The 24,916-nt window shown below is 46.1% G+C and overlaps 1 protein-coding gene and 1 long non-coding RNA gene across 2 annotated transcripts; one reads left to right on the top strand and one right to left on the bottom strand.

Moving 5' to 3' along the window:
- Positions 1 to 1,946: 1,946 nt before the first annotated feature.
- On the bottom strand, positions 1,947 to 15,761 carry COMTD1 (catechol-O-methyltransferase domain containing 1). The gene is made up of 7 exons (XM_083505543.1): positions 15,561 to 15,761; positions 13,578 to 13,705; positions 10,961 to 11,066; positions 9,096 to 9,214; positions 5,337 to 5,391; positions 4,868 to 5,001; positions 1,947 to 2,193 (listed from the first exon to the last, which is right to left on the bottom strand). Exons 1-7 carry the CDS (start codon positions 15,640 to 15,642, stop codon positions 2,041 to 2,043), a joined length of 777 nt encoding a protein of 258 aa, XP_083361669.1. The 5' UTR covers positions 15,643 to 15,761; the 3' UTR covers positions 1,947 to 2,040.
- LOC310707966 lies at positions 5,398 to 10,769 on the top strand. The gene is made up of 2 exons (XR_014526784.1): positions 5,398 to 5,679; positions 10,053 to 10,769. It is a non-coding gene; the product is annotated as an uncharacterized lncRNA (long non-coding RNA).
- Positions 15,762 to 24,916: the final 9,155 nt, after the last annotated feature.

Consider the following 24,916-nt stretch of genomic DNA (forward strand, 5'->3'; position numbering starts at 1 on the left):
CGACGGAGTGAACTCCCGTTGCTCTGTCCCAGCTCCTGCCAACCTAGCAGTTTGAAAGCACAACAGTGCAAGTAGATAAATAGGTACAGCTGCGGCAAGAAGGTAAATAGCATTTCCATGAGCTCTGGCACTCATCACAGTGTCCTGTTGCGGCAGAAGCGGTTTAGTCATGCTGGCCACATGACCTGGAAAGCTGTCTGCAGACAAATGCTGGCTCCCTCAGCCTGAAAGTGAGATGAGTGCTGCAACGCCATGATTGCCTTTGACTGGACTTAACCATCCAGGGGTCCTTTACTTTTACCTTTTATCCCAATGCCATCCATGGGTAAGGGTTTGTCTGGCGTGAGGCAGCCTGCCAAGCGCATGTTGGGGATCGCTGTGGGTCCTCAGCCATGGACAGCGTTGGAGAGAAGCTAGTTCAGACACAACACTAAAGCACAAAGCCTGGTTTGTTTCCTCTTCGGCGAGCTAGGAGGAGGAGGGCAGTGAAGGAGTGGTTTTCTTGTGAATGCAGTAAACCATGGTCAATCTTACGTATATAAAATCCACCACACAAAGAAAATAAAAAATGAGGTGCCAAAATCCCAAAGAAAAGACTATTTATGTATGCGACCCACAGCTGCACAGATGTTACCGGCCCAGAGATGGAAAGAAGAGAAAGTCCCTACCAGAGAAGAATGGCAGATGAAGTTAATGGACTATGCTGAAATGGCTAAAATGACTGGAAGAGTTAGAAATCAGGAAGATCAAAATTTGAATAAGAAAGGGGAAAATTTATGAACAGTTAAAATCGTTAGTAGGATTGGAATATCACTTGTAGTTTAAGGTTGATTCTGGATATAATGGAAGAGGTAAAGGGTTTGGATTAACATAAAAGATGTGGAAGGAAATGAATAATAGCACCCACAAAGGGGAGGATGGAAGTCCAAGAGCTTCCTTGGAATCTTGTTTTTATGATTTATGTTTGATATATCTCTGTAAAATTTTAAGTTGAAGAACCAAATAAATACCATATTTTTTGCACCATAACACTCACTTTTTTCCTCCTAGAAAGTAAGGGGAAATGTCTGTGCGTGTTATGGAGGGAATGCCTACGGGTGGCGGGGGGATCTGCTGCAGTCGTGAGCAGAGGATCCATGGTTCCCCTTCCTTCCCTCCTCCGTGGCTCGCTTTGAAACAGCAAAGCAGGAGAAGAGCCGCTAAGTGGAGAGGAGAGAGGGACAGAGAGCCTGCTCGCTTTAAAGGAGCAAAGTGGGAGAGGAGAGGAGCCGTCTCCCCTTATACCCCTCTTCTTCATTATTAGCAGCATCTTTCTCCACCCACCCCATGCATGCTCCTTCTCCCCTTAAACCCCTCTTCTGCATTATTAGCAGCATCCTTCTCCACACACCCCACACGTGCTCCTTGTCCCTTGAGTGCTTTTCCTTCCCTCTCCACTTAAAACGTGGTTACAAAGCATGGATCCACATGGATCCTCAGGATTTTTGCATTGGACTACTCCAAACTCACTGTCAGATCACATGTCTGTGGCCACAGCATGAACCACAAAAATCATACATCCACTGTTTCATTTAGAATATTTTTTTCCTTGTTTTCCTCCTCTAAAAACTATGTGCGTGTTATGGTCGGGTGCGTGTTATAGAGCGAAAAATACAGTAATTTAAACAACAACAACAACAACATCATCATCATCATACTGGGGAGACTAGTCTAGAACCCCTCCCCAACATGAATTTCTCGTTTAAGCAACTGGTGTCCAATGTGTCCTGGAAACACCTTTGGTATTTTGAAGCTTATTTTCATTGTATGATTTTGCATGTGAAAATAGGAATTTTTGGTTTTCCCCCCACTGAGAACATGCAAAATACAGTTTTCCTGCGCCCTCCATGATTTTCAGCCGTGACTGCGATAGAGAAAAGAAGGAACTTGTCTATGTCAGTTGCTATTTTATTGAGACAAGTTCAGAAATATACATCATTTCATCTTCAATGTTCCCATGCTTAGAGGGCCCAGCCCATCTACGACACCTGGGCTTCTCTTCTACAGCTTAAATGCCAACGTCACCCCATCGCCAATGGTGAGCATGCTAATATTCACTCGCGGATCACGGAAGATCTTCTCATTCAACTGATGGAGGTGCTGGCCATCTAGGTCATCTTTGGCTGGCTTAAGGACTCTCCCCGACCACAAAACCTATTAGAAAGGGTGGGGAGGACAGGGGAGAGAAAATGTATACTTATTTTTACAAGAAAAACACAGCACAGCGCACCTTTTATATTTACATATATTTCATTCTGTTTTATCAATATTTATTTCCATATATGCCTAGGGCCTGACATTGGAGTCTGACCAATGTACCACCAGATTTGAAACAAACAGCCCATTTACCAAAATACTCCTTGAAAAGTGTAGTCTGCAGCTCTGAAAATCAGATTTAAGCCATCTAATGACGACGACGATATATTTATATCCCACCCATCAGACTGGGTTTCCCCAGCCACTCTGGGTGGCTCCCAACAGAATATTAAAACACGATAAAACATCAAACATTAAAAACTTCCCGGAACAGGGCTGCCATCAGATGTCTTCTAAAAGTCAGATAGTTGTTTATTTCCTTGACATCTGATGGGAGGGCGTTCCACAGGGCGGGCGCCACCACCAAGAAGGCCCTCTATATTTCAATTTTTGCTCATAAGTTGAGTCAAGCAGTCTTACTCCCAAACAAGGGACTGTACTTTAGTCTTTTTCCCCCAGTACAAATTGACTAATAGTAACTGAGATTTTTTTAAGATACAAGAGATAATTCCCTTCCCAACCAAGTTCCAAATGCTTTCCCCCTTCTCCTCCTTTCCTTCCTGTTAGTAAATATAATAATAATAATTTATTATTTATACCCCGCCCATCTGGCTGGGCCTCCCCAGCCACTCTGGGCGGCTTCCATAAAAACCAAAAATACAATAAAATATCACACGTTAAAAACTTCCCTGAACAGGGCTGCCTTAAGATGTCTCCTGAATGTCAGGTAGTTGTTTATCGCCTTGACATCTGCTGGAAGGGTGTTCCACAGGGCGGGCGCCACTACCGAGAAGGCCCTCTGCCTGGTTCCCTGTAGCTTTGCTTCTCGCAATGAGGGAACCGCCAGAAGGCCCTCGGCGCTGGACCTCAGCGTCCGGGCAGAATGATGGGGGTGGAGACGCTCCTTCAGGTATACTGGACCGAGGCCGTTTAGGGCTTTAAAGGTCAGCACCAACACTTTGAATTGTGCTCGGAAGGCATAATATGTGCCCTCTGTCCACCACCGCCAGTATTTCCTCCGTAAAACATACTCATGTGACTGAGGGCCTATCACTTTAAAGCTGTCACCCAAAAATAAAGGAGTGGCTTCTATGACTTCCCTTGATCTGGACGCTATGCATCAACAAAAGTCTAGTATCCAGATCAAGGGAAGTCATAGTCCTGCTCTACTCTGCCACGCCTGGAGCCAGGCCATACCTGGAATAATGTGTCTAGTTCTGGGCACCACAATGTAAGAATATTGACAAGCTGGAATGTGTGCAGAGGAGGGTGCCCAAGGTGATGAAGGGTCTGGAAGCCAAGCCTTATGAGGAACGGTTGAAGGAATTGGGAATGTTCCAGCTTGGTGAAGAGGAAACTGAGAAAAGATATGATAGCCATCTCCAAATACCGTATTTTTCGCTCTATAGGACACACTTTTTCCCCTCCAAAAATGAAGGGGAAATTTGTGTGCATCCTATGGAGTGAATGCAGGCTTTCGCTGAAGCCTGGAGAGTGAGAGGGGTCAGTGCGCACTGACCCCTCTCGCTCTCCAGGCTTCAGGAAGCTATCCGCAAGCCTTCAGAGCATGGCGGGAGTGCCCACCGGGCTCTGAAGGCTTGCAGATAGCAGCCTGCAGCCCGAAGCCTGGGGAGCGCAACGCTGCGCACCCTGGGCTTTGGGCTTTGGGCAGCTATCCGCAAGCCTTTGGAGCGCGGTGGGAGTTCCCGCCGGGCTCCAAAGGCTTGCGGATAGAAGTCTGCAGCCTGAAGCCCGGGGAGCACAGTGCCAACTCCCACTGCGCTCCCCGGGCTTCAGGCAGCTATCCGCAAATCTTCGGAGCGCTCCCCCAGCCCGCAAGCTCCGGGAGCGGCGGCAAGGCTGCACACAACCTTGCCACCACTCCCGGACCTGTTCTGGGGGCTGGGGTCGGGGGATGCTTGGGATTCCCCCGCCCCAGCCCCGCGGCTAAAAATGAAGCCAAGAAAGTGAGCAGGATCCATCCCGCTCGCTGTCTTGGCTTCTGCCAAAGCCGTGCGCAGCCTCTCCCGGATGGAGAGGTTGTGCGTGGCTAAAGAGGAAGCCAAGACTTCCAAGAGCCAAGAGCGAAAAATACGGTATCTAAAGGGCTGTTACATGGAAGATGGAACAAGCTAGCTTCCTCCTGCTCTGGAGGGTAGGGCCTATAACAATGGCTTCAAATTACAAGAAAGGAAATTTTGACTAAACACCAGGAAGAGCTTTCTGACATTAAGAGCTGTTTTGACAGTTGAGCGGACTTCTACGAGGTTGTGGAGTCTTCTTCCTTGGTGGTTTCTTAGCAGAGGATGGAAGGCCCTCTGTCATGGATGCTTTAGTTGAGATTCCTGCATCGCAGGGGGGTTGGACTAGATGACCCTGGGTACCCCTCTTCGAAAACTCTACAATTCAATGATTCTATAGTGTTCGTATAATCAAATTATCTGTTGGAATTCTTTGAAATGATTTAGTATTTGATTGTCAAACAGGCTCCACCAATACCTATGCTCCAATGAATTTGTTAAGAACTTTTAAGGTGCCACGAGACTTTCTTGAGGAAGCATGCTGTGCTTACATTATCAATTGCTATTATTCCTCCTTTTCTCACGAGCTGTAAGCATCTTTCATAGTAGTCGTTGTATCCATCTTTGTTAGCATCTATGAAAGCAAAGTCAAATGTCCCAGCTTCGCCATTTGCCAGAAGTTCATCTAGACATTAAAAAAAGGACAATTTCATTTCAAATAGGAAACATCTATAGGACAGTTCAGTTTCAGTGAAATTAGCAGACTCCTCCCATTAGCATTGCCTAATGTACAATAGCGCTGTGCCATAATATTGTTTGATTTTGTGTAAGTTGAGATTTCAGAGGTGAGGGGCCTACCAAAAAGCAAACCATCCTTTATGAAAAAACAACACTTTTTAAGCCACTCTCCTGACACACCACTAAACTGGTGAACCCATTTTGTTATCTACTCTTTTCAACCACTATGACACGTCACAATTCAGCTGCACATTCTATAATTTCCAGGCATTATTGACATACCTAGTGTTTGGCTGGCTGGCTTTATCCTTAGGTCAATTTTGTGATCCACTCTTGCCTGAAGTGAGAGAGGGGTAAAAGGTTATTTCCTAGGAAAGGCATACAGTCGTACACTGGAAGTCGAACGGAATCCGTTCCAGAAGTCAGTTTAACTTCCAAAACGTTTGAAAACCAAATCGTGGCTTCTGATTGGCTGCAGGAAGCTCTTGCAGCCAATCAGAAGCCACGGAAGTCCCATCAGATGTTTGGGTTCCAAAAGAACATTCGCAAACTGGAACAATGACTTCTGGGTTTGAGGCGTTTGGGAGCCAAAACGTCCCGAGTTCCAGGGCATTTGGGATCCAAGGTACGACTGTACTATAGGTGATTTTGAGACAGAAGGCCTGACAAAATCAATGTCTTTTCATATGTAATTTCTCCATTTCATTGGATATCATTTACTCTGCTTGAAGGCCAAGGTTAAGAGGTCTTCGTCTGGTCTGTGAATTGGAGTACTGGGAAGATTACGTGGAACATTAAACCACTCTCCACAAGAGTTATTAGCCCAAAGCAAGCTTTATGGGCCACCTATATACCGTATTTTTCGCTCTATAAGACACAACAGACCATAAGATGCACCTAGTTTTTGGAGGAGGAAAACAAGAAAAAAAAAATTCTGAATCTCAGAAGCCAGAACAGCAAGAGGGATCACTGCGCAGTGAAAGCAGCAATCCCTCTTGCTTTTTCTGGCTTCTGGGATAGCTGCACAGCCTGCATTCGCTCCATAAGACGCACACACATTTCCCCTTACTTTTTAGGAGGGAAAAAGTGAGTCTTATAGAGCAAAAAATATGGTACATTGCTTGTGGCCTAAAAAACCCAACTTCTGCAAAGTTTCCTTTTTGCCACAACTGACCAGGTGGGTGGTTGTTTACAGAATACACTAAATCCCTGGATTTGGGAAATCAGAGTTGAGAGGAAAAACAGAGAGGTGGTGGAAATAAAAGCTGAGTGGTTCAGCTGTGGCTTAGCTGGAGGCTACAAACCATTACCTCCTGGATCCTTTCTCCAGCAAACCGCCAAAGTCACAAATTCTGAAATCCCTTTGTTTCAGGGCTGAACATGAAAACACAGAGGACGCTGCCAAATGGAAGCCAGTTGGCTGATAGTTGATATAAGTCATATCCACATTTCCCCTTACAAATAAATTGTGGGGCATGACTGGGCAAGGAAATGGCGCACCCTTTTTTCTTTGCTTTTTAATTTCTACTTATTTAATTATTGGAGGAGGAGGAGGAGGAGGAAGAGGCAACTAACTCCTCTGATGAGATAAGCAGGTTTTTTTTATTTCTTTGCTTGTTACAGGATGGGAATGCTCAGCTTTCAGAACACAAGAAAATCTACAAAAATAGCGCCACGTCAGAGGCAATGCCCTGTGGCAGATATTGCTGAACTACAAGTCCCAGCATCCATGAGAATTGCCCTCATGGCTGAAGGTGCTGGAGTTTAACAGCATCTGAGCGGCGCCAGCTCAGCCACTCCTGCCCTCTTAGGCACCCATGCCATCAGCGGCATTGCGTGGGTTGTCAGCACCCGGGGCAAGGCAAGTAATTTGTGCCCCCTAACCCGGGGCAAGGCAAGTAATTTGCGCCCCCTAACCCCTAACCTGCCGCCGCTGCCAGCTTCTTCTTGCTGCTGCCTGGGCTGGTCTGGTGTGGTTCTCTCCTGCGCTCAGCGCTGCGCTGGGCGGCCGCTGCACTGTCCCTCCCCCAGATAGTCCCTCGCTCTCTCTCCGCACCGCACGCCTGGCACCCCCCCTCCACAGTGGGCGGCGACCCAGCGGCTCGGATCAGATTCGCACAGCCAGCACTGCAGTGAGAGAGAGTGAGCCAGGTAGGGGCAGAGAGTTGTGAGTGCGAGCGCACCCCCCCCCCAGATGTTGCGCCCGGTGCGTCGCCCCCCCCTGCACCCCCACGCTACGCCACTGCATGCCATGCAACCATATGCCGTGGATACACTTGGCAGTGGGTGAGAACCAGTTTCAGATAAAAAATATTGCGCTATGTACGTGCAGAAAAGGGGAGAAAGTCCTCATATTTCGAGAAAAGCATCAAGCATATATTTCAATCTCTTCATTGAAGTTAGGAGGGAGGATTTAAAACAGGATTTGACATCTGGCAAGATCGTGTCCAATGCCCTAAGACGGAATACAACATTTGGACGCGGGTGGCGCTGTGGTCTAAACCACTGAGCCTCTTGGGCTAGCTGATCAGAAAGTCGGCGGTTCGAATCCCTGCAATGGAGTGAGCTCCTCTTGCTCTGTCCCAGTTCCTGCCAACTTAGCAATTTGAATGCATGCCAGTGCAAGTAGATAAATAGATACTGCTGCGGTGGGAAGATAAACGGCATTTCTGTGCGCTCTGGTTTCTGTCACAGTGTCCCGTTGCACCAGAAGCAGTTTAGTCATGCTGGCCACATGACCCGGAAAGCTGTCTATGGACAAATACTGGCTCCCTTGGCCTGAAAGCGAGATGAGCGCCACAACCCCATAGTCGCCTTTGAGTGGACTTAACCATCCAGGGGTCCTTTACCTTTACTAGCTAGAGCAAAGATTTCAAAACAATGTGTCACAGCGGAATCACTTATGGAGCATAAAGATGCTTTGGCACTTGCAGACATTCTGTACTTTGTGGGACGCTAATGGTGCCAGCATCAGTTACTGGTAATGTAGCCATTATTGCTAGGGAGTGGCTGCAACATTATTTCGCAAGCAGTTACCTGAGTAAGTGCCAAATAACACTTCGGCGGTTGTATTTCTACAGGGCCAATAGCAGATTGCCGGGGGGTGGGGAGGAGAAGATTTAGCTCTGTTGTTCCCAATTTGATTTTTAAGGGGGGCAATTCGAGAATGAGTTATTAGCAGTGATTTTTTTTTTTTTTGCATTTCTTATGATTCTAGGGGCCTCATACACGGTATATAAAGATATTTTGTGACATAACATTTTTAAAATTAAAATTGGCATGTACACGGCAGTCAGCTGGTGGCAATGGAGAGGTTATCTAAACAGAAAAGGTTATCTAAACAGAAAACACATTGGGCGCATTCAGGGGGAGTGGTGCTCTGGGAGCACTCAGTCAACAGTTGTGGAATTTCCCCCTGCTCTGAGCACTGGTGATTGGCAGGAATTCAGATACCTCAGGGAATTCGTGATTTATCCATAGTAAGAATTAACGTATTTTTTTCTCTATAAGACTCACTTTTTCCCTCCTAAAAAGTAAGGGGAAATGTGTGTGCGTCTTTAGGGGCGAATGCAGGCTACGCAGCTATCCCAGAAGCTAGAACAGCAAGAGGGATCGCTGCTTTCACTGCGCAGCGATCCCTCTTGCTCTTCTGGCTTCTGAGATTCAGAATATTTTTTTTTATTGTTTTCCTCCTCCAAAAACTAGGTGCGTCTTGTGGTCTGGTGCGTCTTATAGAGCGAAAAATACAGTATATGTCATGGGGGGGGCAGAATCAGGATTTTAGAGATGTTTAGATGGGGCATGGCCCAAAAAAGGCTGGGAACCACTGATTTAGATAGGAGGAAACAGCATCAAGGGGAGACGTTTATATACTCTTATAAGCCCAGCTGCGCCAACCAAATCCGTGCTTCCCCGCATTTGATTCAGAGTTAAAAACTTAGACAACCAATGCCTGAAATGACAGATCTCCCATGTAATATGTTGCTTAGCTCCGGTTCTCAGGTCTTCCAATCCCCAGGTGTGCCGGCGCAGCTCATTTACCTCTTTCCACACTGGCTTTCCGATATTGGCATAATCTTCGCTTATATCGCAGGCGACGACTCTGCCATCCTCAGGTATGACCAGAGCCATGTTTAAGGCATTGTACCCTGTAAAGACACCTGAAACACACCAGGAATTACGGGCAGTTGTCGGAGCTTGGTTCCTATTTCTGCGACACAGAGAGTTCCACGAGTTCTAGATCCCATTAACTGGTATCTTAACACAACCTCCTCCAGGCATGAGAGACTGTGGATGTCTTCAGTACTTGTTTTCAGAGAGAGAACAATATTAAAAATAATATCCTGGCCTCTTGGGTGGGTTATTCCAATCCTACTAACGATTTTAACTGTTTACAATGGTTTTTAAGATAAATTATGAAATTTCCCCATTCCTTATTAAAATTTTGGTCTTCCCGATTTCTGATTCTTCTGATCATTTTGGCCATTTCGGCATAATCCATCAACTTGATCTGCCATTCTTCTCTGGTAGGGTTTTGAATATTTTCATGTTCTATTTGGAGAATGCCATTGCGTCATGAGACAGCTACAGTGGGGGGGGGGAGAAGCAGGCTCCACACATCTCTTGGTCCTTTGCCCAATGACCAATCCTGCACGGATGCTTGGGATGTCTCTGCAAAACCCACAAATTGCTCTTCTCTGCCCCACCCCGAATTATCTCGCAGTCTCTAGTAACTAATGCAGAAGCGGAGATGGTGGCAGAGGCGGCCCAACTGATACTTGTGTGCCAAGTGTTTTTTCCACCCATGCAGCCAGGAAGACTTTGCTTGTCTCTCATTTGGCCCTGCCGTGCCCTTCCTGTAAGCAGCTCAGACTGGTGCTCTTGACCGTGGATTAAGCCCTGAAATGCAATTATTCAATGCTTACTTATTTATAGTGTTTGCCCTTGCGACTTCACAATGCTCAGAGCAATCTAACCGCAGCCAATGTACATTTGCAGGAGCTGTGGCAAGTTTGGGACTACAATATGGTCTGGGACGCAGTGCAGTTCGGAAGCCACTTCCTGGAAAAATAGGACTTCTCAGAATGGCTGGCCTAAGAGGTTGCAGCCTGCTCAATGCTAGGCTTCCATTCAACATTGCCCTGGCCAGCTCAGCTCCAAGAAGCTAGGATAATTCAGACAGGAGACAGCGTTCTTTGGAGAAACCAACGCAATGTTTTAAGGTGGAGGGCCAGGGATTGAATGCTGAGAAAGCCACAGAAATTCTAAAAGAACAAACGTTTGTTGCAGAATTGGGAGTATTTGTTCCTATGCCTCAGTCCACAGCCTGAAAAGAACACGGGGATCTTTAGAGTCAAGCCGAATGTACAGGCCAAAGAACAGAAACTAGAAAGTGGTTGGATGCTAAGCAAAGTAACGGGCTATGTTGAATCAGACAAGCTAACAGCTAAAATACGATAATCTAATGATGACTGGTGTTTTTTTATTTTGACGAATGGAAACCTTTTTCAGATTATTTGAAGAAATACTATAGCACGAAGAACCCGCCAGCAGGTTTCAAACTATGAGCAACAGAAAGAATGAAAGATTTAACTACGTTAAAAAAGAGGGAAGACAGGATACAGCACAGGGGAGATAAGAAAAACGTCATGGAAAATAGGATGGGATGTTGACACTCTCTCTCTAACGCACTGGAATTTTTATGTGGGTTTTTTTTTTAATTCAATGAATTATTATTATTTTTTTTAAAAAAAGAAAGTAAGTGACTGGATGCCAGACTTCCAGTGGACATAAGGTCACCTCTCTTCCAGATGTGATTAGCAGGCAACAGCCACATGACCCACAGATCCTGCAATTCAGCCTACAGATCATTCTGGAGCCTTCCCTGCATAAACAGAATGACTTACCTACTTCAATGACCTTCTTTGCTTTGATCAGCCTCGCCAGGTTGGCTAAAAGCTGGGCCTCGTCAAGAGACACCATCATATTTTTATTGGGAAGGTTCCAAGTAACCTAGAAAAGAACATCTGCTTGTTACAAGTTGCTAACTTACTGATCAGTAACCAGTGCTATAAGTTATTATAGGGTGTGGGGGCTATTTGTGCATGTGAACACAATTTGCCTTTGGCTGATTTCTCCATTTGCATGACCAGAGAAATGACAATAACCTTCTGCACAGTGCTATTTTTCTTTCAAGAAAAAGAGGTGCCGGGACTCTCCATGAATGCCACCCCTGTTCTCTTTGAATGGCAATGGCGGACACCTGAGTTTGTTTGTTTTTTATATAAAATATTTATTAAAGTTTCAGAAAAAGGAATTACATAAAAACAAGAAATACAAAAGTAAAAGACAAAAATAAAAATACAAGAAAAATACAGAATAAAAAAATAAGTACACTTACAGAAAAAAGGAAAAAAATAAAAATAAAAATCAACCTTTCCATATCTTACATTCATATCCTTGTTTCCCTGACCTCCTCATTCCTCCCTTTTTTGTGTTCCAATTCAATTAATTAATTCAGCAATTTCTTTCCCTCCTTATTATCCTGATCTTTGATCTTAATATATTATAACATTAAATTTTTACCTATTTAGAAATCCAATTTTTCCATATTCTTTTATATCATTACAGCTACAAACCTCTTAACTTCAATCAAACACCATTCTAACATTCATTAATTTTGCAATACTTCTGTAAATAGTCTTTAAATTTCTTCCAATCTTCTTCCACCGACTCTTCTCCCTGGTCTCGGATTCTACCAGTCATTTCCGCCAATTCCATGTAGTCCAATGGCGGCCATCTGAGTTTGGGCAAGTTCCGGCTGAAAAAAAGCCCTGTTTCTGCATAAAGTCTTTGGCTGTAAGTCATTTGAGTTGCCTTTAGCAAAGAAAAAGCAACCGGTAACTCTGACGAATAATAATAATAATAATAATAACCACAATAATAATTGTAAAGGCTATACACTGAATAGCAGGGGAGCAGGGAAACTATTGATCCACGACTGAACAGACAGGTAACACAGGGGTACACATTTTCAAAACTGTTACGTGCAGTGGCAGAGCTTCATGCTCCGGCACCAGGGGGCGGAGAGCAGGGCAGGGCACCCTAGGGGCATAGCACACCCAGCGCGGACTCGGGGGCAGCCGCAATGGCGCCCCACCGGGATCACACTGCTGGGGTGGTGCGCTCCCCCCACACCCCTCTTCTTCCACCAGTGGTTACATGAATTAATATTCACTACAATGAAAGGTTCAGCTGTCACAAGCTCCTAGAAAGTACCTATAGGTCAGCCTTGTTGCATTTTATGTTGTTTAGTCGTTTAGTCGTGGACCAGAGCACGCCAGGAACTCTTGTTGCATTAAATAGGGCTATTTAGAATTGCAAGGGTATTTAGAATTGAGTTCACAGCGAGTTCACAGCGGGAAGGGGAAAGGAGAGTCCACGCCACGATATGGCCTACTTCTCACTGCTGCTTAGCAGTACCACTTCAGAGGAACACAGCCTGGTGTTCACATGATGCAACGTTCCAGTGGCGTAGTGTGGGGGTGCAGGGGGGGCCGGCCGCACAGGCCGCAACATCGGGGGGGGGGCACACTCGCACTCGCAGCTCTCTGCCCCTACCGGGTTAGGGGGTGCAAATTACTTGCCTTGCCCTGGGTGCTGACAACCCACGCTACGCCACTGCAAAGTTCTCTCAGGAAAGCAAAGCTAAATTCCTCCACAAACAAGACTAGCAGGTTGGGGAGAAACCTAACTGAGCACCTCTCTCTCTTGTCTTGAGTCAGCCACCATGCGCCTCCACTTGCAATTGAACCCAGCATGGCCACATTTACAAGGGGAAAGGCAAGTCCTGGTCTTTACTGATACAGTGGTGCCTCGCAAGACGAAATTAATTCGTTCCACGAGTTTTTTCGTCTAGCGAATTTTTCGTCTTGCGAAGCACGGTGTCGGAAAAGTTTTGGAAAAGCTTCAAAAATCACCAAAAACCTCAAAAAAGGCTACCACACCGCGTTCTATGAGTTGCTCCTCGAAGTCAAGTCGCAACTGTATTAACGGTGTTAAGAAAAAGGAAACAAACTTGCAAGACGTTTTCGTCTTGCGAAGCAAGCCCATAGGGAAATTTGTCTTGCGAAGCAGCTCAAAAACCGCAAAACCCTTTCGTCTAGCGAGTTTTTCGTCTTGTGAGGCATTCGTCTTGCGGGGCACCACTGTATTCTATTGTTTTTTAGAAGACTATATGAGAATTATCTGGTGAAAACAGCACAGAAACATGGGGCGGAGCTTGTGGGTTTCATTGTGGGCCCCATATACCTTTTCCTTGAGACAACACGGTTCTGATGCGAAATGAAACCATTGCAGAAAATAAACAACCATATATTTTTTCTGGGATGTCTATCCTTATCATCTCATGGAGAAGACAAAACCCAGTTCTGGGCACGAGCAAGTTCCTAAGTGGACTCTGAACGGGGCACTTATGCGAGAGCTGAAGTCGGGAAGATAGACCCAGTAGAAAGACATACTTACCAATCTTAGCTTCTTCAAAGCCGGGTGCTCCCTCAAGGAGTGATCCAGCACGTACTGCAGTAATGGGCTGTTTTTCCCTCGGAAACGGCTTTTGGGAGTTCCAAAGGGAAGGCCTGAATATCTTCTGCCTTTTGGGAAAGAAATAAGACAAGCATACAAACCCATAAGCTTCCAAAGATTTCTGGTGGGGCTTCATGCACACATCACTCCCTTGCACCTAAGGGTTTCCCCGTTCACTTCAATGGTGGAAGCAGATCTGCCTATTTACAGGCCTGTCTTCTTCATGGAAGTTAACGGTAAAGCTCATCCCAAACTCAATGTGTACATCAAAGCACAAGAGCCCTAGGACCGGGGTAGTAGAGATCAAGGCTGTGCCCCACCCTCTTCCCTATAGAAGGGCATCACAGGACTGGGAGCATGCAGATTGCCACAACATGAATTTTCCACAGCCCCCCAAACCGAACAGTGCACCATAGCACTACAGTGAAACTCTGCTATCATGTCCTTTTACCAGGCTCCATCCAGCCTTGAACAGGAGGGCTGTTACACTATACAGTGGTACCTTGGTTTTCGAACTTAATCTGTTCCGGGAGTCCGTTCGACTCCCCAAACCATTTGAAAACCAAGGAGTGTCTTCTAATTGGCTGCAGGAACTTCCTGCACTCAATTGGAAGCTGTGTCAGATGTTCGGCTTCAAAAAAACGTTCATTCGAGAATACAAAGGATGTGGGTGGTGCTGTGGTCTAAACCACTGAGCCTCTTGGACCTGCCAGTCAGAAGATTGGCGGTTCAAATCCCTGTGATGGGGTGAGCTCCCGTTGCTCTGTCCCAGTTCCTGCTAACCTAGCAGTTTGAAAGCATGCCAGTGAACTTCATAACCAGACACTGGAGAGACCTGTCAGGAGTAAGCATGGACCAATGGTACCAAATAGTATGGGAAACAGCCTTACTAGAAAAATTAACCAATAAACTGAAACTGACACGGGGACAAATAGAAGAAGAGGCCTTCACCCCGGTATGGCTCCCCTTTATCACACACACAGCCCAACAAGACAATGACAAAAATCCACCAACAGCATACAAATCAATATGGCTAACCTGATCCAAAACACCCACCCACCCCACTCACACACGAAAACAAAGATCACCACAGCCAGTCACAAACAAACAACCGCACCCTAGGCCAACCCCAACCTCTCTCACCTCCAAAGGAACACAAGTGAACAGCAGAGAACCCGCACAAGTGACCCTAACACAAAACCCCACATATATTAAGTAAAATAGAAACATTGCCACCTGACCCCACTCACCTTTCCCTCCTCCACCTCTTTCCCCCCTTTCTTCCTAATGTCTCAACAAATGAAACAGATCTGTAAAACATGTTACTTGAAAAAAGAGAGATTGCACATACATTTGTAAACCAAGAAAATCTTTAATAAAAATCCATTTTAAAAAAAGAAAGCATGCCAGTGCAAGTAGATAAATAGGTACCGCTGGGGCGGGAAGGTAAATGGCGTTTCCGTGCGCTCTGGTTTCCGTCACGGTGTCCTGTTGCGCCAGAAGCGGTTTAGTCATGCTGGCCACATGACCCGGAAAGCTGTCTGTGGACAAACGCTGGCTCCTTCGGCCTGAAAGCGAGATGAGCGCCATACCCCGTAGTCACCTTTGGCTGGACTTAACCATCCAGGGGCCCTTTACCTATTTTTCCCTTTTTGAGTGTCACATAGTGTCAGCACCCCGCACTCCCTCAGTTTGTCCTGTTAAAGGGAGACTGGGGCTTGCCCCAACCCTAAACCCATGAGCTCACTAGGGTTTGGGTTGCCCCTCCTGCCACCCAGCCCACCCACGACTCCACCCTCGCCCGGGTCACGCGCGCAACAAGCCGTGGAGCCTCTGGCGAACGCGAAACAGGGCGGCGCCCACGCGGATCCTGCTTCCAAGGCGGACTCAGAGGACAAAGGGATCTTAGTCTCAGGATCTTACCTATTAGGAATCCAGCAACAGCAACCACCCCCAGCGCTGCAGTCCCGACGACTGCTTCTTTGGAGAGGTTGAAAGCGGGCATTTTGGGGGCTTTTATTTCTTGGGTTTTTTCTTGGAAAGCGTGTCAGGGAGAGAGGAGGCTTCCTGCAGCTTTGCACGCCGAAGTGTACTTTCTCCCCGCCGCGCTCACGTGACGCCTGCATGCTCTTGCTGTCGTCACGGGAAGGGAGAGGAAATTCCCGGTTTGAGCGGACAGCGCGCGCAGGGGCGAAACTGGGGGGAAGCCCACCAGTCTTGTGGATAGAGCAACCGGGGCGTCGCAGGCTCGACCCCCGGCAGCTGCGAAAAGGCTGAAAGCCTGGACAATCGTAGAACGATCGAATTATAGAGTTGGAAGAGGGGTACCCAGAGTCATCTAGTCCACCCCCCTGCGATGCAGGAATTCCGAACGCCTGCATCCAGAACAGATGGACACCCGACCTCTGCTTCGAAACCTCCAAGGAAGGAGAACCCGAAACCTCACGAGGGTGTTTCTTCCGCTGTCGAACTTTTTTTTTTAAAAAAACAAACCTATTTTTAATTTTGACAAAGTAATAATATTTTTTATTTTGACAAAGTAATAATATTTTTTATTTTGACAAAGTAATAATCATAAATAACTTACAATAAAAATGTGCGCCCCACCACCGAGACCATTTCATTGTAACTATCCGACCTTCCAAAATGTCAACTTCCTGATGTTTAGTTGGAATCTCCTTGAAACCTTGTAACTTGATACCTTGATACTGTGTTTTAATTTGTTGGAAGCCGCCCAGTGCTCCTGGGGGTAACACCAGGCATAGGCGAACTCTGCCCTCTTCCACCTGTTTTGGGACTACAACTCCCATCATCCCTAGCTAACAGGACCAGTGGTCAGGGATGATGGGAATTGTAGTCCCAAAACATCTGGAGGGCCGAGTTTGCCTATGTTTGTTATAGGCCTATATAGAGATTTCCTCCTAACGTCTGATGTAGAAGTGCAGTCTGGTTGCCCAACTTATGGTCTAGCTATTATTATTATTATTATTATTATTATTATTATTATTATTATTATTATTTCTATTTATATACCACCCTTTCTCCAAAGATCACAGGACAGTGTACAATATTAAGAACCTAATTTACACAGTTTGACCTCACCTCTGAAGACACACACCTCCCTTGTCTTCCGACACAGACGGATGCCTATATATATGTATATGCCTTTTAGAAATAGGTGGGATGGTTTTAATTAAAACCAGCCTGGTTTTAATGTATCTATGGGGGTTTCAGGGTTGTAAATTGCTTGGGTTGCCTTGGGCAGGGGTGGACTTTGGTAACATGGCAGCTAGAACGAGGACTAAAAATTAGTGCCCCCTGCAAATATTTCTTATTTTCACAATAATTCCTTTTGGTACAGTTGCCTTCTGATGGACCTTCTCAATAGGTACCTATATTATTATTATTATTATTATGCCCTCCTTTGGCTCAGAGCCCTGTGTAGGCTAAGGTAAAGGTAAAGGGACCCCTGACCATTAGGTCCAGTTGTGACCGACTCTGGGGTTGCGGCGCTCATCTCGCTTTATTGGCTGAGGGAGCCGGCGTTTGTCCGCAGACAGCTTCCTGGTCATGTGGCCAGCATGACTAAGCCGCTTCTGGCGAACCAGAGCAGCGCATGGAAACGCTGTTTACCTTCCAGTCGGAGGGGTACCTATTTATCTACTTGAACTTTGACGTGCTTTTGAACTGCTAGGTTGGCAGGAGCAGGGACCGAGCAACTGGAGCTCACCCCGTTGCGGGGATTCAAATCGCCGACCTTCTGATCGGCAAGTCCTAGGCTCTGTGGTTTAACCCACAGCGCCACCCGCGTCCCTAGGAGACAGGATAGCCACCTTCATATATCTAAAGGGCTGTCCCATGGAGGATGCTTGGGAGGGTAAGGTAAAGGTAAAAAGGTAAAGGACCCCTGGACAGTCAAAGGCAGCTATGGGGTTGCGGTGCTCATCTCGCTTTCAGGCTGAGGGAGCCAGCGTTTGTCCACAGACAGCTTTCCGGGTCATGTGGCCAGCAGGACTAAACTGCTTCTGGAGCAATGGGACATTAAAAGCATTAAAGATAGTAAAATGTATAACCCCAATTAACATAAAGGACACTCTTTGAAGGCATCCAATCTCACTCCGCCATTCACACAGCTACTACAATAAATCACTGCTTCCCAGAATCCTAGAATCATACAGTTGGAAGGGACCACGAGGGTCATCTAGTCTAACCCTCTGCAGTGCAGGAAGCTTTTTGCCCAACATGGGGCTCAAACCCACAACCGTAAGATTATGAGTCTCATGCTCTAAAAACTGACCTATACCACCCAACCACTTTTGCTCAACAGTATTACAACCCACAAATGAAAAGATCACTGCCTTTACATTTGATTTGCACCAGTCCAAATAACTGCAGAATGGATCCCGTTTCCGTTCCGTTGTAGGATTTAAAAAAGGATTTAAAAAGAAAGTTGGAGCGCAGCTTAAGGTGCCCTGTTGAATATCATAAATCAGATTAGTAACTATCTGCCTCCATCTAGTGGTCACTCTCCGTAACCACTTCCTATTATGTGGTTCCTATTATGCTTTCTAAAGTTTAGCATCATTGCTTTTATGGATCAAGTTCACGATAATTAAACAAGCATTGTTTTACTTCTGCTTATTTTGTTATGAAAGCTACTGCCGGGATTAACGTTTCAGTATCCGCTTCAAACTTATTTATCCCCCCCCCCCCCAAGCCTGTTAAGGGTGGTTTCAGCTTAGTTCTACCAAGAGGAAACAAATTGAAATTAATGAGTGGCATTCATTCATTTCAACGAGTCTACTCTTGAGCAAAACGTAGCTGAATACTACCCTAAGTGTTGAGATTGTCGGTTTTATGAAATTAAATTGTTTTTTGAGCATCGGTTTCCTCTGTTTTTGTGTATTCTGGCTATGTTACACTTTGACTTTATTGCTGAGAATAACAAAGGAGGGAACAAAAATTTCCTAAATAAAACAAACAAATAAAGCCCCTGGTTTGTACCACACCCCTGTTCTGTATTCCACTCTTTCTCAGTCTTGCTTTCCCCTCCGTTAGCAATGTGTAGGAGAATAATATTGCCTTACCTTAGAGCAGGGGTCCCAAGCCTTTTTTTTTTTTAAAAAAAAACCCCAAACAAACATTTTATTTTTCAGTTTTCAGTTTAACAACAATCACACGTAAATCAGTACATACTCAGTTTGACTCCCAACCCCTTCCGTGGTTTCGTATAAAATCCTTTCCAAAACGGCATCTCCCATTTTACACCTTTTACTTAGCTACTCTCTAGTTTCCTTTTAAATAAACTTTTAAACTATTTGCTTTTAGATTAATCCTGCTAATGTGTTTAGTTGTTTACAATAGTTTTTAAGATAGTCGACAATTTTTGTTGAAAATTCTTTCTTCTCGATTCCTTATTCTTCCCATTATTTTTGCTGTTTCTGCATTAACTTGGTCTGCCATTCTTCCTTGGTTGGGACGCCCAAGCCCCCCCCCCTTTTTTTTGGACCCCAGGCACATTTGGAAATCTAAGATGCTGTCGCAAAAATGTTGCCCCAAGGAAAGAAGAAAGCAATACAAAATCATGTCTCGTTGTTAAAATGGTCAACTGTATTATCGTCAGAGACGCTTAGCTGCTTTGGCCATTTGGAAGCTCTGTTGAAGGTATGCAGTTTTATGTTGAATTGGCCACAATTTGGAGGATGTAAATATTGGGCTGACGTAAGCACTTATCTCTAGTGTCTTTGTGAATGGGGCAATCAAGCAAGCGATGAAGGGGGTTTGCCACCACTTAACTTCAATAGATACTCTGGAGCCTAAACTCCTCTAGTTAAGACCGTTATGTATATTCCAATCTGCCGAAAGCATCACTCGAACCTTTACATTTCTCTCTCAGCCACGCTCTCAACGCCTCCAACAGCCTGCTCTTTAAAGCTGATGAGCTCACACAAACAAATTGCAGCTTGCTAAATGGTCGGCGGCTATGCCAAGGGCAAGGCGAGACGGCAGATCGGGTTGCCCATCCAAAAACGGCGTGCTATAGAGAAAAGCACAAACTGAAATGATAACTTTCGGTTAATAGGCTCGAGCCAGCAAAAAGCACCATTGGGCTGCCCTTCCCACCTGGGTTCAGAAGGGTCGGAGAACTAAGGCCGCAGCTGCCAAAACAGCCTCCTGCCTGTCCAAAAGGGCCCATTTGGTTTCTTGTCAACAGAGCAGATGTGGAAAACGGCATCTTCCTTTCAGCTGCGACCTCTTACAAGGGCAGCGAGAGCATCCAAGTCCAGTTTTGCTTGTTTTAAAAGGAGACAGTTGAAGAAGAGCCCGTCCGTGTGCGGATTCTGAGGCATCCAGTATATCTGAAGTATATTGGTCCAGTATATCTGAAGGAGCGTCTCCACCCTCATCGTTCTACCCGGACGCTGAGGTCCAGCACCGAGGGCCTTCTGGCAGTTCCGTGAGAAGCCAAGTTACAGGGAACCAGGCAGAGGGCCTTTTCGGTAGTGGCACCCGCCCTATGGAACGCTCTCCCACCAGATGTCAAAGAGAAAAATAACTACCAAACTTTTAGAAGACATGTAAAGGCAGCCCTGTTTAGGGAAGCTCTTAATGTTTAATAGGTCATTGTATTTTAGTGTTTTGTTGGAAGCCGCCCAGAGTGGCTGGAGAAGCCTAGCCAGATGGGCGGGGTATAAATAATAAATTATTATTATTATTATTAAGTTTCATTTTTAATTGGGGGTTGGAAATCCTTTCACCAGCGGCATTATTAGGGAGTGGTGGTTATGGGAGCTCCAGATTCTTTGCAATGGGTCCCAGTTCTTCTGCACCCCCTTTAAACATTTGATTTGGTTATAGGGCAGCTGGACACACTGCAAAGTGTGGTACCTCTGAGGCACTCAGCCACCCAGAGGCAGCTATGCATAGCCATTACCCTTATTATTAACAGGAGAAATGGAAAAAAACAAATCCTTGTTCACCCAGGCATTCAGTGGCTGAAATATATTGTTCCCGGCAACCCCGGCATTATTAGAAGAGTTTGGATTTGATATTCCACTTTATCACTACCCAAAGGAGTCTCAAAGCGGCTAACAATCTCCTTTCCCTTCCTCCCCCACAACAAACACTCTGTGAGGTGAGTGGGGCTGAGAGACTTCAAAGAAGTGTGACTGGCCAAGGTCACCCAGCAGCTGCATGTGGAGGAGTGGGGAAGTGAACCCGGTTCACCAGATTATGAGTCTACCGCTCTTAACCACTACACCACACTGGCTCTCTATTAGGTGTTTGAGATGAGCAGCAATTGGCTGAGCTGCTGTCCGAGAATGAAATCGAGTGCTAGGCTTTGGGGAGCAGGGAGAGGGGGGCAGGGACTCCCCGAAGGACGCTGAGAAAGAAGAAGCAAAGTTCAAGGGGAAGAAGACAAGTGGCGCGAAGAAAGACACAGTGGTCACAAACAAGACCTCATCCAAAATACACATTTCTGAGCCCATCCCTACCATTCGGTTGGGTGTCTCTCTGGTGGGCACCATTGCTATTACAGTGGTACCTCGGGTTACAGACGCTTCAGGTTACAGACGCTTCAGGTTACAGACTCTGCTAACCCAGAAATAGTACCTCGAGTTAAGAACTTTGCTTCAGGATGAGAACAGAAATCACGCGGCAGCGGCGGCGTGGCGGCAGTGGGAGGCCCTATTATCTAAAGTGGTACCTCAGGTTAAGAACAGTTTCAGGTTAAGAACGGACCTCCAGAATGAATTAAGTTTTTAACCCAAGGTACCACTGTATAATGGGACGCGGGTGGCGCTGTGGGTTAAACCACAGAGCCTAGGACTTGCCGATCAGAAGGTTGGCGGGTTCGAAAGCACGTCAAAGTGCAAGTAGATAAATAGGTACCGCTCTAGCGGAAAGGTAAACGGCGTTTCCGTGCACTGCTCGGGTTCGCCAGAAGTGGCTTAGTCATGCTGGCCACATGACCCGGAAGCTGTACGCCGGCTCCCTCGGCCAATAAAGCGAGATGAGTGCCGCAACCCCAGAGTCGGCCACAACTGGACCTAATGGTCAGGGGTCCCTTTACCTTTACCTTTACCACTGTATAAGAGAAAAAAAGGGAGGTCATGGGGAGGTCCAGCGCTCCCCCCCCAAAAAAAAACATATCATGCTTGGAGTGGCAAACATATGCCCATTAGTGATCAAGAAACGGAAGATCAATTTGTGAATTGGGTGGCAGCTTGGCTCAGAAGGAGGACAATGTTACTGACCCCGTTTGGTTACAGGGGAAATGGCCTCTGCCTCCATCCAAATGATGGGCCAACGAGGCAGTTCGGCAGCAAGGTTATATGGGCACACAGTAAAACCTCCCGTCCTCTGAGACAGGAGACCAGCTGCATCCTTCTGTGCTCCTTGGCACCCTTCCCCTGGTCCTCTGGCTCTTGCTGCCGTTGCTCAGGTGAAAGAGGACCAAAGACAAAAAAAGAAGAAAAGGTCTCAGCGTGAGCAACACGCTCCTCTTGCCAGCTGGGCCTTGCTGAGATGGATGCAGACATCCCAGCAGGGTGATAACATGACCGTGTGCTTTCCAAAAGCTTGCTTGTGAATGTTATGGCTTTCAACAGGCTGCTTGGCACCGCTGAAATGCTCACGAGCTAGGGAAATAGAAGATGGGGCTTGATCGACACAGGGACGAAGGGGGCTCAATCTGTATTTGAAACAGGAAGGACACCAAAAGGCACCACCAAAAATTAGGGAAGGAGGGGGGAAAAGAGGCTGCCAATTTTTCACATATGCTAATTGAGAGAGAGGAAGAGAATTTTAGAAATAACTACTGCAATTTAAATAGAGAAACAATCACTATGATTTTTTTTCTTTTTTTTTTAAAAAAAGTTTAGTTTACATACTTTACCATCAACAATATGTTTAAATTGATTAATTGATTGTGTTTGTATTCTGTCCTATACCCAGAGGTCCCAGGGCGGTTTACAGAAAAGATCACAACGTATATAATCAGAATAAAAGCAACAACCCAATAACACCCTCCCAGAAAAGAGCCACATTTTAAAAGGGTATAGGATGCCAAACAGATCAAACCAAAGGCCTGGTTAAAAAGGAATGTTTTCGCCCATTTATCCATTGACTTCCCACCTGTCTCCACGATGTTCAGTGTTTACCTTCAACGCTGCATATTTTAACTTATAACTCTTCTTATATGCACCCTAATTTATTAGCCTTCGTGTCTTTCTGCTGTCGCTCATATTTCAAATCCTGCTCGTGTTTTCATGCCGTGAGGATAGTTCTTTAGATATTCCGCAGAAAGTTTCCAGTCCACATATGGATCTCTAATTTTCGCTGTGAGCTTTGCCAGTTCTGCCTACTCCCTTCGTTTCAATAAGCTGTTCTTCCTTCCTTAGATACATCTCACCTGCCGTCTATTGTGCAAGCTCCATGGAAACCAAAGAACCACAGAACTGTGGAGTTGGAAAGGATCCTGAGTGCAGAAATCGTTTTGCCCAATGTGGGACTTGAACCCATGATCTTGAGAGTCTCGTGCTCTACCAACTGAGCGACCCCATGAGCACTACCCAGGGAGAGCAAGTGGGATGCTCTTACTTGGTTCCCATTCATTTCAGTAGGTAAAGGTAAAGGTAAAGGACCCCTGGATGGTTAACTTCAGTCAAAGGCGACTATGGGGTTGCAATGCTCATCTCGCTTTCAGGTGTTTGTCCACAGACAGCTCTCCGGGTTATGTGGCCAGCATGACTAAACCTCTTCTGATGCAACGGGACACTGTGACAGAAGCCAGAATACACAGAAATGCCGTTTACCTTCCCGCCGCAGCTGTACCTATCTATCTACTTGCACTGGTGTGCTTTCGAACTGCTAGGTTGGCAGGAGCTTGGACAGAGCAATGGGAGCTCATCCCGTTGCACAGATTCAAACTGCTGACCTTCTGATTGGCAAACCCAAGAGGCTCAGTGGTTTAGACCAGAGCACTACCCGCCAGGGACACTCCAGCGCCATATGGACAGTGCCGGGATCCTCTGCTCGTGGCTGCAGCCGCGAACGAAGAATCCTCCACATGCAGCTGTGGCAGCACGATGGCTGCTCATGCCACCGCGAGCCCCCACAGGGTGACCTCTTGTCACCCCCACAGACATGGAACCCAGGGCGCACTGCCCCCCTGTTGTGATGCCACTGCTACCTGTGCCCCTCATTTCAGTAAGGCCTGGGCAGGAGGGTTTGCCCACTGGATCACGTTTCGTGGCTCTTCAAACACACACACATCAGTAATACACTTAGGAGTGTAAAAGTGACATATGCAGAGTTGATGGAAGGCAAACAGGCTAGTTTTACAGCCTGCAGGGAAAACAACCCATCATATATTCTCCCGGTGACAAACAACCGAGAAAGTAATTGAGAGCCTCGCAGAAACCAATGTTGTTACCTCAGCATTATTGATTTTTGTCAGGCATCTTAATCTAGCACATGACAAAACTTTGGCCATTGCAGTAAGATATAGCTTTCAAGGAAAAATGGTATTTATAAAAGAAGTTTATGGTCCAACTTAGAAATGCTTTTGAAGCCAGACCCAGGGTATAAATGAAGAAAAGAGGCAGGACTTTTCCATCAAGATTCTTTCTTCTATTTTGTTGCTTTAGGAAAAACTACGGCGGACAACTTGGGTGATTAAAGTGTCTGGAAGGGACACCAAAAGGAAAAGGAAAATTGCCCACATTATTAAAACCCACTGCCCCATTCAACTTAAATTTAGGTTTGACAAATGCAAATGTTCCTGTCTGTGGCTGAAACCAGACTTTGCTGAGATGATTCTTCCTTTCTTCTTTCCAAGGTGCAAATTCAAGTTGTAGATGCAACAGAAGCTGCAGCTTCAATCTGAGAATTAGGAGCATATTCCGATTTTTCCTTTGCAGCCAGAAGTCCATACTTTTAAAATAGGGCATGCTTTTCCTGCCACTGCGCAGGGCGATGGGATGTGGAGGGACCACTTTGGGTTCCCAGCTACATCATGTTCAGTCACCCTGACCTAGCGGGGTTACTGTAACATCATCCATTTCGACTGTCGGGAGTCATGCGTCATCGAGATGCATGAACCCCGTCCGCTGCTTGCCAAGGATTGCAGGTCAGGGGGACATCGAGTAGAGGCCTAGGCACCTGGAGATTTATAGAACTGTTCCTGCAGTGGCAATTTGTACAATGCAAAAAGCGCGTTAAGGGAATGAGAAAACATTCTCCAGTTGGGGAAAAAAAAGCACCTACGCTGCGCT

This window comes from Podarcis liolepis, assembly GCF_965112155.1.
Source record: "Podarcis liolepis genome assembly, chromosome: 5".
NCBI lineage: Eukaryota > Metazoa > Chordata > Lepidosauria > Squamata > Lacertidae > Podarcis > Podarcis liolepis.